This window comes from Furipterus horrens, unplaced genomic scaffold, assembly GCF_987537825.1.
Source record: "Furipterus horrens unplaced genomic scaffold, mFurHor1.1.pri manual_scaffold_11, whole genome shotgun sequence".
Lineage (NCBI taxonomy): Eukaryota > Metazoa > Chordata > Mammalia > Chiroptera > Furipteridae > Furipterus > Furipterus horrens.
The window spans coordinates 28,464,440-28,482,398 of NW_028327181.1; the positions used below are offsets into that span (position 1 = coordinate 28,464,440).

Sequence of the window (17,959 nt, forward strand, 5' to 3'; positions counted from 1 at the left end):
AAAATATTTAAAGTAATAGTTGAGAACTTTCCGAAGCTAATAGTTGAGACTCCAAACAATAGATCCAGAAATCTCAGAACATTAAGGAGGTTAAATACTGAAGAGTCCACACCTGGGCATGTCGTACCTAAACTGCAAATGATCCAACACAAAGAAAAAAATTTTGAAAGTTGGGGGTGGGGACACTAACCCAGAAAGGAGTAAAGATGAAAATTATATTCAACTTCCCTTCAGAAATCATGCAAGCAAGAAGAGAGTGCAGCAAGTAGTTAAAGTGTTGAAAGAAAAGAAAAGAAAAAAAAAAAACACCTAGAATTCGATATCCTTCAAAATTGTCCTTCAAAAGTGAAGTAGAAATACTCTCAAACAAAATTCAAAGGGAATTGTCACCAGTAGGCCTGACTTGCAAGAAATATTAAAAAGTTCTTCAGAGAGGAGAAAGGATATAGGTCAGAAACTTGGATCTCCATTTTAAAAACATAAATAAAATAAAATAAAATAAAATAAAGGTAAATACTTAAGGGAAAGAAACAAGCCACCCTTCCCTCAGGTAATCCTCCTGCCTCAGCCCACCCCAGTTCCCACCAGCGCCGCTCCTCCCGTTCCGGGAGCACCCAGCTTGGCCGGCATCGCACGGCACTATGGTGACCTGTATTCTGTCTCACCCAGGGCTGAAAGCTTGGTGTCTGATAAATGTGCGAGTGAATGAATGAGTGAGTGGATGAATGAATGAATGGCAAAGCACTCACACAGAGGCCAAGAGGGCAATTAAATAGCCTGTCTCTTTATTCGCAGTTCCCTGAGAAAATCCCAGTGCTGCCACTGCCACAAGGAAGAGCTCACCCACTGGATCCTCCCTGCCCAGGTGTGGTCACTCCTCAGGTCAAAGGTGGGTGGACATTCTTCTTACACAAGCTGCTCCTTGACCCTGAAGGACACAACCTGGGAAGCAGAGACATGACCACAAGCGCATCACAGAGATGTGGGAGGACAAAGGCAGGATTTACAATGGCTGCTCCTTCACAGACATGGGTGCCAAGAACAGAAGGATCCATGGAAGGAACAGGTGGAGGTGTGTCAGACAGAGCTGGGATGGAAGTCTGGCCGCTTCAAACTCCAGGAGCCCCTGCAGGCACCTCAGATTTTTCATCTCAATTACTATTAGCAAACCACTGTCGTGGCGTTTAGCACAGGCTGAGGCCACTGTCAAGGCAGCATTCTGAAGTCTGAGGACACTGGGGCACAAAGGCATAAAGCAGGTGGCTCGTGATGGCGCTGACCTGGGGCCCAGCATCTGCTCCCCAGGCTGGGCTTCGCCTCTGCCGTCTGCACGACGGGCGTGAACAATGCTGTCCTCTTAAGTTGCTTTGAATCAGGTGAGAAACCCTGACAAAGTGCCTGGTGCAGCAACCGGCATACAGTAAGTGCTGGGTAAATGCCATGTTACATTTCCGTGGTCCCCCTTCAAGCTCACTGGGGGTCAGGTGTATCTAAGTCACTCCTTCATCCCCTCCCCCAGTGACAGCCAGCACAGTCCTTCACTGCTGGCAGGGGTGCAGTAACCTTCCAGAGCCACACAAACAGCCACTGTTATGACCACGGCACCCAGGTGCAGGCCAAGAGGCCATGGGACCCAAGCCATGGCCCTACTTGACGGCAGGGCCGAAACCTGCGTGCCCTCGCCCGACTCCAGTGATTCAAAACGGGGTCTGCAGAGCAGCAGCGGCCTCAACTGAGAGCACCCAGAAAGCAGAGGCATGGGCCCCACCGTGGCCCCACCCCAGATCTCAGGAGACCCCCAGGCCTGTGCACAGGTGAGAAGCACTGGTCTGTGACGTGCCAGCTAAGAGTCAGAGAGGCCAATCTGAACTTGATTTTAAGTCCTTCCAGATAGTCAAGAGAGGCAGTGCAGGGGCCTAGGGCGGCTGCCACCCACCCACATGGGCCCCGAGTGCAGGCCCTCGCCGCTAGAGAAAGGCCAAAGCTGACGATGGAGCCCCCCGGCCCCAGAGCGCTGTCTCCCTCCCCAGCGTAGCCATCTGCTCTGCCCCGGCCGCACCTACCAGCTCTCACCTGCTGCGCTCAGCAGTCTGAGAAGCAATTTCTGTCTCGAAGCTCCTGAGATGATTCATCACTAAGACGGCATAAGCTGCAGGGAGAGGAGACGGGCAAGGCAGAGGGGAGACGGCAGGATGGCAGAGCCCCCCCAGAGAACACACCCAGACCACAGCCCGGGGGGAAGCGGGGGCAGGCAGCCCACGCCTGGGCCCTCAGCCCGGCTAGACCCAGGAGCAGTCTGACAGAGGAGCCCCAGGCTTGGCCAGACCCAGGTTTGAGCTGAAGCTAAGGGAGACCGTCAGAAGCAAGGCCAGCAGCCTCCCACACCACCAGTCCCCAGTGAGGAACACAAATCCCCCGGTGGCTTACCTTTGTCTCACCTGCTCTATCCGTTCGCGCATGACGTCATTTCTCACCTCACTTGGCACTTGGAAGATACGGGTATGGCTGCAAAACAGCATTCAAAGCCTGGGGCTTTGGAGTTTCTTTTTCACTAGGGGCTTTAACATCTCATATAACAGTGGTTGGGGGGAGGTCAGCAGGGAGGGGGAAGGGGGAGAGGGAGGGAAATGATATAGGAATTAAGGAGCATGGTAGGAGGGGATGGAATAGACAGAGAGAGGTTGAGAAGAACTACATGCACAACTAATGGACATGGTCTAAAAGCGGGGGACAACTGGAGGGAGGAGGGCCACCGGGTGGAGGGGAGAAGAGGGAAGGGAAATTGGGACAAATGTAACATTATAATCAATAAAACACATTTAAAAATAAAGAAAGAAATTGCTAGGGCTGCAGTCATATGAATGGTTAGTTTTGACCCCATTGCCATGAACTTGGGAGCTGGTCCTTGACCCCTCTAGTACCAGGAACCCAAAGGGTTCTTTTTACTAACCAAGTACCGCTGAGCCATCAAATAATCTTGGGGGTGGGGGTTGCATATGCGTCTAAGGAGTCCTGAGGAGACAGAGCCAAGGGCCTTCACTAGAACCGGACAACAGGCCAGTGGGCTTGGAGGACATGGAATTCACGCCTTCCGAGTTTCTCTCCAACCTCGTTATCGGCTCTTGACAATCTGCATTGTGCCACATTCACTAAGGTTTAAAAATACTTCTAGAAAATTCTGCCACAAAGAAGCTACAGGTACCACATTGCTACTGCTGCTTTTATCTCAGCCTGCTGGATTTCCCTTCCTCTCCAGCGTCCCCTTCCTGTCCTTCCCAACTCCACGTCCCCTCCTCCCTTCACAAGCCCTCCATTCTAGTGCAGTCAGCCTGCCCACTGACTCCCCACTTCTGTGTCTGTTGAAACTGCCTTCTCTGGATAAGGCCTTGTTCTTGGGGTGCTCTTTGTAGCTTTGAATGTGAAGACAGAATTGATACCATCTGAGTACTTGCCGCTGTGGGGAGAGAAGTATGCTCACAAATACTGCTCACCCCAAGAGGAGCTGCGTCAGTGCCCCCAGAGAGAGGAGAAAGATGAAGGGATTCCAGAGGAGAGGGCGTTTACCCCCAACAGAGTGGGAAGGGCGAGGCCTCCGAGAAGAAGAGGCTACAGCACAGGGCCCTGGAGGCCCGGCCAAATCAACTAAATTACCAAGGCTCCTGCATCTGCGGGAGGCCCACCCCAGCTCCTGTTTACGTGCCCTGCCCAGTTCATTGGTCGGTCCAGGCAAATGTCCTGCTAGAACCCTTTTCTGAGTTCCTGGCCGCCATGCCTATGACTAGGGGGGACCACGTCCCCCACACTATCCTCTGGCGGGCGCTCCTCAGGCCTTCTCGTTCTTTAACATTGACACACCTCATACGTCCCTTTCATCCCGTTCAGATTGGAGACTCTGGTTATTTTTCTCTCTCTCTTCCAGAGAGCCCAGCAAACATTGGGCAGGCGGCACCCAGCAACAGAGAAATGCGTATCCACCGATGCTTCACAAGGGCTCTGTATTCCCTGACTACACACTTACTGATACTAAGAGACGGGCTGTGGGGGGAACCTACGGCATGGAAAAATTACACATAGGTGATCGGCTGTGACTCCTGCAGCATGTCTTTGAAGCTTTAACCTAGTTGTGCCACACAGCTAAGGTTTAAAAAGGGGCAGAAGGTGGTGTTCCTGCTACCCAAACCAAGGAGCTGCCACATTGAGGGTTCTGTAGTGCTGCCGCGTCGGGCGGGGCAAGCCTCCCCCGCGCAAGGCTGGGGTTGGATTACTGTCACCAACATTTGTGATTTTAGGGACTGTTGGAAGGTTTTCCATCCAGAAAAAAATCTTCCCCAGGGAGGTCTCCACTTTCCCTCCTTTTATGTTAAGTACTGAGTAGTTGAATCCCTATTTAAAATGCTAATGCCTCTAGAAGGGGTAAACACCTGAAAATTGGATAACCTGAAGCAAAAATAAATTTCTTGAGAAACTTATCACCCTTGATCGAAGAGAGAGCAAAGCTGGCGATGGGGGTATGAAAAGGAAGAAGAGCGTGCAGAAGGAGGGAGGGCTCCTTTGCAGTTTAATTCCACAGTGCAACCAGGAAAGAGAGACCCCAAGTGAGCCCAAATCCCAGAGAGGAAACAGGGAAGCCCATGCCAAGGGAGGAAGGCCCGGCCCCCTCCACCTAAAGTGAGCAACTTCAGCACCAGGTCGGGGGCGTTGGGGACAGTGTGTGCCCCCACAGGCCCAGGGGGAAGCTGGCAAAGCCCCCAGAAAGTGTAGCGCATAATTCCAGCATAATTCCAGCCTCCGCTCTGAGACATCAGTTCTGAGGCAGCTCCCCTCCCCTCAGCGGCAGAGGAGGCCTTTGGCTTTTGCATTTTAAGAGCATATTTTCTTTAAGCTCTTTAAAGTGCAGTCACTTCTGAACAAATCAACTGCAAAAATAACAGAAGTCTGAAATGTATTCAGAAACATTTAGGAAATGGTGAGCAATCTCAGTTTTCCAACCTCTGAAGTCATTTACAAATTTAGGAATGAGCTGGGCTTTCGGGAGAGCCAACACAGTCCCTTAAGGTCCCAGAGTAAGGCCGCAGATTTCCTCAGCCACCTCTGGAGAGCAGAAGGGCTGTGGCTTTGTGCTGGCCCGAGAGCCCGAGGCGGCGGGCTTGGGCCTTTGCCTCCCCCTCCCCATGAGCTGTCTCCGAGCAGTGAGATTTGCTTTACCTCCACCTTATGAACTGGATTCTTGTTCTTTCCTCCAGGACCTCTTGACTCTGGTTGGCTAACAAATCAGACTTTGAGTGATGGTGCTTCACCTAGGAAATTCAGGGAGGGTCCACGTGATTACTGCCCAGCAGGGCGAGCTCTGCCGCTTGCCCAAGATCCTTCGCAATAGGACCTCCCTCCTTCCCCCTCCTTCTCCCCCCCCCCCCCATGATGATTGTCTCAAACTCTCCATTACCACGTCTCTGCTCACATGTACATCTTGGCCATAGACGGGAGGGCAGTTGTTGGACATCTTCTGCTTTATGTCCTGGGAAGCCTCTTCTTCAGTCTGAAAGGGAGTAATTTCCCTCCGAAAGCGTCACTCAGTATCTGACGCCCAGTTCTTTTCTGTTTTTCCTTTGTCCTTTTCTTCCTCTCCACCACACCACACATGCCTCACATCCACACATCCAAGCTCTGTATCTCACCGTTCCTGCAATATGCTCGCCTCTCGCTACTTTCCCCTGGGATTCTAGGGGTCCCACTAGGTCCTTGGCCTTATCCCAGGGTATTTCGGAGCCACCCTGTAGCGGGGGTGACGTATCTGAAGCCTGGTATCCAGTACGATTGAGAATCAAGGCAGGGCTAGTGGTGATTCTAATGCATCTCCGATAAAGCCACAAGCCCCGGCATCCTATAGGACATCCGGTGAATCAGACACAGCTCTTGGCGGGGTGTTTGGCAATGAACTTGAGTTTCCGGTTCTAAGGAGAGGGGAGTCCCAATTCCTGCACCCACTGAAGTCAGCTCTCTAGAATTTGGGGTACCTCGACAAATAAAGAAATTTTACTCACCTTTTTCAACCAGTGCTGTACTACAGACACAGCTTCACTCTCCACAACTTCAACGTCCTGCAACAAATTGGTAAGTTGGGGCTCAGAGGGGAGAAGATACATGAGAAACAATTCTACATGGCTACCATCAACTTCACTTACTGAACTCGTTTTTGGTGGGAAGGGGAACCCAGCATGCTTCCGGGCAAGAATGTACGCAATCCATGTTGTAATGATCATCTCTGGACTTCTGCCAGGCCTTCTGGGCTCCCTCCTTCCATTGAAGCGGTCTGAGAACTCCTCCGGAACAAGGAGGTTATTGAAAGGAAATGCCAACCTGATTGGCTGCCCGGTGATGATGTGACAATGACCTCCTTTATTCTCCAGGATGAGAGTGGAAGTGAAAAAGAGGGATCAGGAAGTGATCTATTTTAGTGATGCCATAGCCCAGAAATGGGGAGATGGGGGAGGGGAGATCAGGGCAGGAGCCCCAATAAGCCTGAGGAAGACACAAAAGGGAAATTACCAGGTCACAGGTGGAGATGGGGAGGTGGGGGCTTATAGCTGGTCACCCAGTCTTGACAAAGCTAAAGCAGAAAGAGATCTTATGAATCAAAAGAATAAATTTGTAACAAAATGACCTGGCCCTCTAGATATACATTCAAACAATGCCACCAGCATTTTTCATTCTTTTTCTTATATATTGGGGGGGGGGCTTATCCACCCCCAAAAAATCAAAAATGGGGGAACAAAACTCTCAACAAAGACACTTTCTTTATTTTATGTCTATTTTGTTTACACAAGGGATTTAAACCATTCAGCTGAACAATAAGAGGTATAGAATAAAAAGTGAAAATACCATTTCTTAAAAATGTATTTCCTGATTATTTCAAGTCACCCATGGAGGGCTGCCTAGGTGGATGGACAGTACAGCGGGAATGAAAAGGGGGTGTGTGGTCACTTCAGGTTGTTTTGTGGGGGAAAAAATTGATAAGGGCTCAACTAGGTGTGATTCCCACCTAGAATCTTGACCAGGAAGTTGAAGGAAGTTAGGACATCCTACAGGACACTAAGCAAACGTTAAGCTGCCCTCAGAAGTAATGGTAACCCTAACCCTGAGACTGTTGCCAAAGTCTCAGAAACCCAGGTTATAATCTTGTCTCTACCACTAACTCGTTAAGTGACCTTAACCCAATGACAAGTTTAAGACTAATGATTAGTCGCTGTGTTCCTTGTTTCTTTGTCAACAAAATGAAGAGAATACAATAATGTCTCTTGTGTTCTTCTAGCTCTAATGCTCTATAGATGTCCTCATTCTCGTTCTACAGAATATTGAAGACCTTCCTCTCACTCCCCCCAATTTCCACTCTTCTCTCCACTTCCAAACAAATCACCTCAATTTTGCATCTGCACTGGTCAGAATGTGCTAGGCAATGGCCAGGCAACAAACAAAACCCTAAATCAAAAAGGTTTATTTCTCATTCTCAAAACCTCCAGTACATGTTGAGTAATTCCCCGGGGTCGTTGTGCTCCGTGTGGTGACTGAGAGATCCAGGAGGAGTTTCATTTTGTGACTCCACAGTGTCAGGATGTGATTGTCCATGATTCTCAGAGAAGAGAAGAGAATACATGGAGGGATAAAGTCAGACCTTTGGTTTGAGCCCAAAGGCTTCTTTTTAAAGCGTTTTAGCCAACTAGTAATCATATGACTTCAACCTAATTCCAAGGGAGACTAGTAACTGTAAAGTAAAATATGAAATTACTTGTCAACATCTGTTTCTGCCACCATCCCATAATTATGTTTCCATCCTTACTGATGTAATTTTTTAAATACTTAAAACATTAATATGATTCAAAAATTAAAACTACATAAAAATATACATTCAGGGAGTTTCATCTCCTCTAGCTTCAACCCTTTTCATACTTAAAAAGTAAGGTTTTTATAAGTGTCTAGGTTATACATCTTGTGTTTATGTTTCCAAAATGAAACAGAGACATAAATCTATTCTCATTTTTTATTACTATTATAAAACACATATAGTAAAATATACAAATACATACACAGCTCAAAAAATATTTAAGTATGCACACACGCACACATAAACATAAACATACATATGTATGTTTAACCACAACCCCGATCAAGATACACAACATTTCCAGTATCACAGCCAGCCCCCAGTCAATACCCTCCACAAGGTAACCAACATTTTGACCTCTAACACCATAGATAAATTTTGCCTAATATTCCATTTTATTACCATAACACAGATTATTTATCAAATTTACTATTGGTGGGCACTTGTGTTATCCCCAGTTTGATGCTTTTTAAAATAATGCTGCTATAAACATTCTTACACCTACCTTTTGGTTTACGTAAGTGCAAAAACTTCTGAGTATATACACACCAAACAGTGGGATTTCTAGATCATAGGTTTTACATATAATTAATATTAGTGTAGACCAAAGAGTGTTTCAAGGTGGTTCTATCTACTGCCCATAAGCAATGTGTGAAAGTAACAATTGCTTCATATTCTTGCCAACACTTGGTATTGTCATTCTTTTGAAGTTTAGCCAGAGAAGTGGCATTATAATAGTAACCAATAATATTTTAATTTGTGTTTAATTAATTCATTAATGGTGTTAAGTACCTAAGTTATATGGTAACTCAATTTTTATGGAAATATCAGAACACTTTCTAAATGGCAGCACTGTTTCATATTCCCATTATCAATGTATAAGTTCCAATTTCTCCACATCCTTGCCAACATTGTTATTATGTCATTCTGGTTTTAGACATTTTAGTGAGAATGAAGCGGTATTTCATTGTGTTTTTGATTTGTATCTCCCTCGGGATTCATGATGCTAAGCATCTTTTCATGTGCATGCAGGCCATTTATATATCTTCTTTGGGCAAATGTCTGTTGAAATCTTTTGCCATTTTATAATTGGATCACTTGTCTTTTTATTTTTTAGTTGTTTTCAGATTAGGTAGTATAAATTTTATTCTCAAAAAAATTCTGGCTATTCTAGGTCCTTTAAATTTCCGTGTAAATTTTAGAATTAACTTGCCAATTTCTTTTTAAAAAATCCTGCTGGAATTTTGATAGGCATTGTTCTGAAGCCATAGATCAATCGTATTGACATTGTCTAATTTGTTGACATAGAGCTGTTTATAGTATTCCCACCAAACCTTTTTAATATCTGTAGGGTCAACGGTGGTTTCCCGTCTTTCCATTCTGATTTTGGTAATTTGTTTCTTCTTTCTTTTTTTTTTTTCTGCTCATCTTAGCTAAAGTTTTTTTTTTTTTTTAATCTTTTCAGAGACCATCTTTGTTTACATTGTTTTCTATTTCATTGATTTCTAATCCAATCCTCATTTCTTTTATTTTCTTTTTGCTTGCTTTGGGGTTACTTTTTCCTAATTTATTAAGGTGAGGACTTAAATTATTGATTTGAGATCTTTCTTCTTTTCTAATATCAGTATTTAAAGATACCATTTTTTCCCAAAATATAGCTTTGGCTGTATTGCGTAAGTTATATGCATTCAGTCTGACATATGTTCAAACTTCCTTTGGTATTTTATTTTACCTAAGTCATTTAGAAGTATTTTGTTAACTTTCAGATATTTGGGGATTTCCCAAATTTTTCCTTCTTGTTGATGTCTAATTTAATTATTTATGGCCAGATAACATACTTTGTTTTATTTCAATTCTTTTAAATTTATCAAGATGTGTTTCATGGTATAGCATATGATCTTAGAGAAGATTCCAAGTGTACTTATAAATATATCTATTCTGTTGCCATTAGTCAGAGAGTTCTCTCACTATCAGGTCACATTGACTGGCAGTGTTCAAGTCTTCTGTACTCTTGCTGACTTTCTGTTTTTTCTATCAATTATTGAGATCAGATTTTTAAAACTCCAACTTATTGAATTGTTTATTTCTCCTTATAATTCTGTCACTTATTGCTTCCTGTATTTAGGAACTCTTATTTCAAGCAGAGACATTTATAACTGTTATATCTTTTTGGTGAATTAGCTTTTGTCATTATGTAATGTCTCTTTTTATGTCTAGAAATATTTCTTTAAATCTACACTGTCTGTTATTAATATAGCCACTCCAGTTCTGTTATGGTTACTGTTTTATGGTATATTTTCTACCCTTTTACTCTTTTAAACTCTGTGTCTTTGAATCTAAACTTTCTCTCTTATAGACAGCATATGGTAAGATCTTTTTAAATTCAGTCTAAAAGTCTCCACCTTTGATTAGAGAATTTAGTTCATTCACATATAATGGTATTATTGATATGGTTGAATTAATGTCATGAAGCTTTCCTTCTCTGTTTTCTTCTAAAAGTTTTATACTTTTAGCTCTTAACCCAGATTTTTAATCTGTTTTAAGTAAATTTTTATATGCAGTATTAGGTAAAGGTCAACCTTATTTTTGAATGTGGATAGCCAGTTTTTCTAACACCATTTGTTGAAAAGACTGTTTTCCCCCATTGAATAGTCTTGGCATCCTGATCAAAAATTATTTGATCATATATGTAAAGGATTATTCTGGGTTTTTTATTCTATTCCATTGGTCTATAAATCTGTCTTATTGCTATTAACATGCTGTATTACTTACTGTAGCTTTGTAATATATTTTGAAACCAGGAAGTGTGAAACCTCCAACTCTATTCTTCTTCATCAAGTTCAAGCTTTTTTGGCTATTCAGGGTTAAGATTCCATATGGATTTCAAGGTGGTTTTTTTTTTTTTTCTTCTTCTGCAAAAAACATCATTGGGATTCTGATAGGGATTGCATTAAATCTGTATGTCACTTTGGGTAGTATGAACATCTGAACAATATTTTCTTTCAATCCATGAACATGGGATGTCTTTTTATTTATTTGTGTTTTCTCTGATTTATTTCACAATGTTTTGTAGTTTTCAGTGTATAATCTATTGTCTCCTTGGATAAGTTTGTTCTTAAGTATTTTATTCTTTTTAATAATATTGTAAATAAAATTGTTTTCTTTATTTTTCTGGTGGTTTATTTTTGTGTTTAAAAAATACAACTGATTTTTGCTGAATTTTTAAATTAATTCTGACAGGTTTCTGTGGATGGTTGGAGGTAAGATTTTCACTACTGTGCTGAGTGTACCTGGTGAAAGGAGGAACTCTTGTCTTGTTCCTCAACTTAGAGGAAAACCTTCAGTCATTCACCATCCAGTATGGTGTTTGCTGTGGGTTTTTTATACATTTCTTTTATTAGGTTCAGGTAGTTTTCTTCTAGTCTTAGTTTGTTATGTGCCTTTATTATGAAGTGTTCAATTTTGTCAAATGCTTTTTCTGCATCAAATGAGATGATCAGGTGGGTTTTTTTGCTAATGTTTACTACATTGATTTTTACCTGTTGAGCAATGTTTGCATTCCAGAAATAAATCCCACTTGCTCATGGTGCATAATTTATTTAGTATGATGCTGATTTTAGTTTGCTATATTTTTGTTGTGATGGTGATTCCCACATTTCCATTCAACTTGCCTATTTGGTCTGTGCAGAAGACAGATGGACCTTGGAGAATGGCGGTAAATTATGGTAAAACTTAACCAGGTGGTGACTCCAACTGCAGTTGCTGTTTCAGAGGTGGTTTCATTGCTTGAGCAAATTAGCACATTCCCTTGAGCCTGGTACACAGAAATTTGTCTGGCAATTTTTTTCCCAATGCCTCCTTGAGCCATATGACCCAACAGATGCAATGGTGTTTTAACTGTCTTGGCAGATAGGGATGCTATTTGGAACCTTTGGCAGGCCTCTGTAAGGGAATTACAGTGGAAACCGTCGGGATTTTGGAGCAATGCTTTGTCATCCACTGTGCATAACTACTCTCCCTTTGATATTTAGCTTCTGGTTTGTTACTGGACCATGGTAGGGACTGAGTACTTAACCACAGGCCACCAATTTACCCTGCCCACTGAGCCGCCCTTCGTGAACTGGATGCTATCTGACCGATCAAGCCAAAAAGTTGCATGCGCACAGCAGTGCTCTCTCATCAAACGGAAGTGGTGTAGTTGAGATCACACACAAGCAAGCCCTGAAAACAAAAAAGAGTTACATAAGGAAGTGACCCAAATGTCCATGGTCGCTGCTCCAGCTACACTACATGTCCTCTCCCAATGCACATCTGTGGCCTCATGGGGAGTTTCCAACAATCAGAGGACTGAGGAAAGGAAGATTCAGGCCTGATCTACAGATATTTCTGCACGATATGTCAGCACAGTGTGAGAGTAGACCACTACAGCACTACGGTCCGTTTCTGGGACATCCCTGAAGGACAATAATGAAGGAAATCCTCCCAGTGAGCAGAACTCTCGGCAGTTGCACCTGCTTGTTCATTTTGCTTGGAAGAAGTGGCCAGACCTTCAATTGTATACTAAGTCATGAGCTATGGCCAGTGGTTTGGCTGGATGGTAAGGGACTTAGAAGGAACATAATTGAAAAATGGTGACAAGGAGGTACAGAGAAGAGGTCTATGGATAGGCTTCTCTGAATAGGCAAAAAAAAAGTGAGGATATTTGTGGCTAATATGAATATTCACCAAAGGTGACCTCAGCAGGGAAGGAATTTATTAATCAAGTGGATAGGAAGGCCTGTTCTGCGGATACCAGTCATTCTCTGTTCCCAGCCACCCCACTCACCACTCAGTGGGCTCATGAACAAAGAGGCCATGGTACATAGAAGTGATGCACATGGGCTCAGCATCATGGACTTCTACTCCCCATGGCCAGCCTGGCCATAGCCACTGCTAATGCCTGATCTTTCAGAAGCAGAGCCCAGCACCAAGTCCCTGCTATGGCAGCATTCCCTGGAATGATCAGCTAGCTACCAGACAGCAGGCTGATTACACTGGCCTACTTCCATTATGTAAGGGATAATTTTTTGTTCTTACTGGAATAGACACTTACTCTAGACATAGATTTGCTATACACAGTGCTTCTGCCAAGACTACCATCAGTGCACTTACAGAACTCTTTATCCAATATCATGATATTCCACACAGCTTGGCTTCTGATCAAGGGACCTCACAGGAAATAAAGTGTTAGCAATGGGCCTAATCTTATGGTATTCGCTCATCTTACCACATTTTCTACCATCCAATAGCAGATGGCTTGATAGAATCACAGAATGGCCTTTTGAAGACACAATTATAGCACCACCCAGGTGGCAATACCTTGCAGGTCTGGAGCAATGTTCTTCAGGAAGTGCTACATGTTCTAAATAAGTATCCAACCAACGTGTTGTATTTTTTCTCCCATAATCAGGATTCACAGGTTCAGATATCAAGGGGTGAAAATGGAAGTGGTACCATGATTACCCCATTACCCACCAGAAACATTTTTTCTTTCTGTTTCCACAACCCAAAGCTCTGTTGGTCTAGAGACCTTAGTTCCAAAAGGAGGACTGCTTCCACCAGGAGACACAATGATTCCATTGAACTGGTAGTTAATACTGCCATCCAACCCCTTTGGGTTCCTCGTGCCTCTGAATCAACAGACAAGGAAGAGTGTTACTCACTGGCTGTGGTGATTGATCCTAATTACCAAGAGGATTGTCCTGCTATGCAACAATGGAGATAAGAAAAGATTTGTATGGAATACCGGAAATCCACTAGAGTGTCTCTTAGAACTGGCATGACCTGTGATTAAAGTCAGTGGAAAACTATTGTACGACCCAGTTCAGGCAAGACTACTAATCGCCCAGATCCTTTTAATCAATTTATCATGTTTTTCCTTTATAGTATGCTTTTCCATATTTAAGAAAATAATCCCTACAGAACACTCATGAAGACAATTTTTTTTTCTAGAAGTGTTATTGTTTTAGAAGCTTTTATACTGTGATCCATGTCAAATTAATTTTGTGTTTTGTGATAAGTCATGAATCAAGATTTATTTTCTTTTTAACTCAGATAATCCCTATCCCACTGAACTGAATGGTGTCTTTGTCATAAACAGATGGCAGAGTATGTGTAGAGCTAATTCTGGATTCTCTTTTCTATTTTATTGATATGCCTCTTTTTTTCATTAGTAGCACTCTTCCTTAATTTTTACTTTATCATTGACCTTGATTTCTGACAGTGTAAGTTCTCCTGCTTTTTTTTTTCTTCTTCTTCATTTTTACTTTCGCTATTCTAGGTCTTCTGCATCCTCATATACCTTTAAAATAAGACTGTTAATTAGCATAAAAAAAATCTTAGAATCTTGATTAGTATTTTACTGACTGAGCAGAGCAGCTGCAATTGATAGAAGCTATAGAAAGTGTCATGAAGAAGGCAGACCACCCCCACCAGACTTAAGGCTGAAAACCACAGAGACCAGCTTGATCCCACATTGTGACTAATTTCATCTAAAGACCACTCCTAGCCTAATTCCACGGTCATTGTAACCCATTGGCTTGCTGACTGATACAGCCCATGCCACCTGATGGGAAAGGAGAGCCCACATAAGGACACCAAATGGCTAGTGCTCCCCTGAGAGATCTCCACCCCTTTCCTGGGGAGATCCTGAATATTTCTCCCCCTGTTGAACACCCTACCCCCTGATTAAATGAACCTATATAAAGGAAGCACACTTCAGGAAAGGGGGCTGCTCTATCTGTGGAGCAGCCCATTCTCTGTCTCACTGCTTCACTAATAAACTCACTTTCACTTTAAACTCTGTTCTGGCTATTATTTGAATTCTTTCCCAAGCAAAGCCAAGAACCCACTGTGTCACAACCTGTGGTTCCCTGGGTCCCCCAGAATGCCAATTTCAAATCTATAGTTCCAAAGGGAGAGAATGGCATTTTTTTAAAGTGATATTTCCATCTTTGAACATGATATATTCTTCTATTTAAGTTTTTAATTTCATCAGTGGTATTTTATCATTTTCAATAGAGAGGATTTGCATAGCTCTCATTAAATTTGTCTCTAGATGTTTGATATTTTAGTATTGCTTTCAATTGTATTTCTTATTTTATTTCAGTTCTATTATAACTGTTTGTCGGCAGTAAACACAATTTTTTATATTGTCCCTCTATCCAGTAACCTTGTGAAATTCACTTAATAGCAGTGATTATTTACAGATTCTCTTGAATATTCTACATATGCAATCATGTCATATGTGAATAATAATCATTTTTACTCCATTCCAATTATTACAGTGTTTCTTCTTTTTTTGCCCTTTTGCTCTAGCTAGTATCTTCAGTAAAATGTTGAATAGAAAAGTAAAAACAGTATTTGTCCTGTTGTAACCTTACAAAAAGGGATTCATTATTTTACCATTAAACGTGGTGCTAGGTCTCTGGTAGATTCCCTTCATCAAATTAAATATAATTAATTCTATTCTTAGTTTTCTGAGAGTTTTTGTCATGAAAAGATGTGAAATTTTACTATTTTTTTCTGATCTGTTGAGATGATCATATAGGCTTTTAAAAATTCTATTATTAAAATGTATTACAATTACAATGTTAAACCAACATTGAAATTCTGTGACAAAGTCCACTTGTTCAGGATATATATACATATATACACATACACATTGTATATCATATATATGTGTGTGTGTGTGTTTATATATATATATACACACATACACATATAGTCTTATTAGATTTTTTGAGTCTATGATAATAAGAGGTATTAGCCTGTAACTTCTTTCTTGTATTTTCTTGTCAGATATTGGTATCAATGTTATGCTGAACTCATAAAATAAATTTAGAAGTGTTCACTATTTCTCTGGAAATAATTCACTATATTCTCTAGAAGACTTTATGTAAGATTTATCTTATTTTGTCCTTATATGTTTGGAGAAATTAATCTGTGAATCCATCTATCTGGACCTGTTTTCTTTATTAAATAATTTTTAATTACAAAATTAACTTAATATATATATATATAAGATAATTTTGATTTGTTTTTATACTTCTATAAGTTTTATGTTGTATTTCTCAAGGAATGTATTTATCTAAATTGTCAAATTTATTGGCATGAAGGCATTTAAAATGTCCTTTTGTCATCTAATACCTGTAGAATTTGATGTGATTCTACAGGTATTAGACAGATTATTATTCCTAATAATGCTAATTTATTTTTTGTCTTTTCATCTTCTTTCATTTTGCTGATCATTTGTCAATTTTATTAATCTTTTCAAATAAATATCTTCTGTTTATTTTTGTATGTGTATGTGTGTATTCAGTTTCAACAATATCTACCTTTATTTCTTTGGGTTTAATTTATTATTGTCATTTTATCTTGTTGATATGCAGTTTAGATGACTGATTTTCAACTTTTTTTCTGTTCTAATATATGCATTTAGAACTAAAAATTGCCCTCAAAACATTGATTTAGCTGCATTTTACACACAATTTTTTATCATCCTTCCCAAAATATTTTCGGATTTATACTGTGATTTCTTCTTTGATGTTTGGATTAGAGTTGTGTTCCTTAATTTAAAAACTTCTGGAGATGTTCTAGTTATTAATTTATAGACAGTTCCACTGTACTCAGAGAACTACTCTTGATTTAACTCTTTAGAAATTAACCAAGATTGTGAGGATTTTTTGGTAAATAATCCATGAGCATTTGAGAACATGTACAATGTAGTTGTTGAGTGTAGAGGTTAAAATATGTCAGCTGGTTCAAATTAGTTGATCATGTTGTTCCATTCTTCTATATCTTTATAATTTTTTCCTTACTTTTTCTATAACTTGTTAAAATTTCCAACATTGATTGTGTATTTGTCTATTTTTATTTTTATTTTAGTTTGTCAATTTTGACTTTGTCTTTTGAAAGTATGTTATTAAGTATATACAAATTTAGCATTGCTGTATCTTTTTTTAAGTATATTTTATTGATTATGTTGTTACAGTATTGTAATTCTCCCCTCTTTGCTCCCCTCTGCCCAGTACCCCCCTTCCCTTCAGCAATCCCACCCCACTTAGTTCATGTCCATGGGTTGTGCATATAAGTTCTTTGGCTTCACCCTTTTCTATATTATTCATAACTTCCCTATGTCTATTTTGTACCAGCCAATTATGTTTCTTAATCCCTGCACCATTTCCCCATTTCTCCCCCTTCCCCCTCCCAGCTGATAACCCTCCAAATGGTCCCCATACCTATGATTCTGTTCCTATTCTATTTGCTTAGTTCGATTTTCTTTTTATTTTTTAGATTCAGTTGTTGATAGTTGTGAGTTTGTTGTCATTTTAATGTTCATAATTTTGAACTTTTTCTTAAGTCCCTTTGACATTTCATATAATGATATTTTGGTGATAATGAGTTCCTTAAGCTTTACCTTGTCTGGGAAGCACTTCATCTGCCCTTCCATTCTAAATGATAGCTTTGCTGGATAGAGTAATCTTGGTTGTAAGTCATTGCTTTTCATCACCTTGAGTACTTCTTGCCAGTCCCTTCTTGCCTGCAAAGTTTCTTTTGAGAAATCAGCTTACAGTCTTATAGGCACCCCTTTGTAGGTAACTCTCTGCTTTTCTCTTGCTACTTTTAAGATTCTCTCTTTATCTTTAACCTTTCACATTTTAATGATGATGTGTCTTGGTGTGGTCCTCCTTTGGTAGAGCTTATTTGGGGGTCTCTGTGCTTCCTGGACTTATATGTCTATTTCCTTCGCCAGATTTGGGGAGTTTTCCTTCACTATTTTCTCACATAAGTTTTCAATTTCTTGCTCTTCCTCTCTCTTTCTGGCACCCCTATGGTTCAGATGTTTGCACGTTTAAAGTTGTCTCAGAGGTTCCTAAGCCTCTCTTCATTTTTTTCAATTCTTGTTTCCTCATTCTGTACTGATTGACTGTTTATTTCTTCCTTATGTTCCAAATCATTGATTTAAACCCCAGTTTCCTTCCCTTCACCACTGGTTTTGTGTGTATTTTCCTTCATTTCATTTAGCATAGCTTTCACTTC

General features: G+C 41.1%; 1 protein-coding gene across 1 annotated transcript; it reads right to left on the reverse strand.

Annotated features, from left to right (window-relative positions):
* Positions 1-2,077: 2,077 nt before the first annotated feature.
* Positions 2,078-6,260, reverse strand: SPATA19 (spermatogenesis associated 19). The gene is made up of 6 exons (XM_090257333.1): positions 6,183-6,260; positions 6,042-6,098; positions 5,444-5,536; positions 5,206-5,297; positions 2,428-2,505; positions 2,078-2,149 (listed from the first exon to the last, which is right to left on the reverse strand). Exons 1-6 carry the CDS (start codon positions 6,258-6,260, stop codon positions 2,083-2,085), a joined length of 465 nt encoding a protein of 154 aa, XP_090113459.1. The 3' UTR covers positions 2,078-2,082.
* Positions 6,261-17,959: the final 11,699 nt, after the last annotated feature.

Excerpts from the sequence above, each read along its gene's own strand:
- SPATA19 (XM_090257333.1), bottom strand. The coding sequence starts at position 6,260 with ATGATCATTACAACATGGATTGCGTACATTCTTGCCCGGAAGCATGCT. Across the intron at positions 6,099-6,182 it reads TCCCACCAAAAACGAGTTCA|GACGTTGAAGTTGTGGAGAG; the intron begins GTAAGTGAAGTT and ends AATTTGTTGCAG. Across the intron at positions 2,150-2,427 it reads ATAGAGCAGGTGAGACAAAG|CTTATGCCGTCTTAGTGATG; the intron begins GTAAGCCACCGG and ends CTCTCCCTGCAG.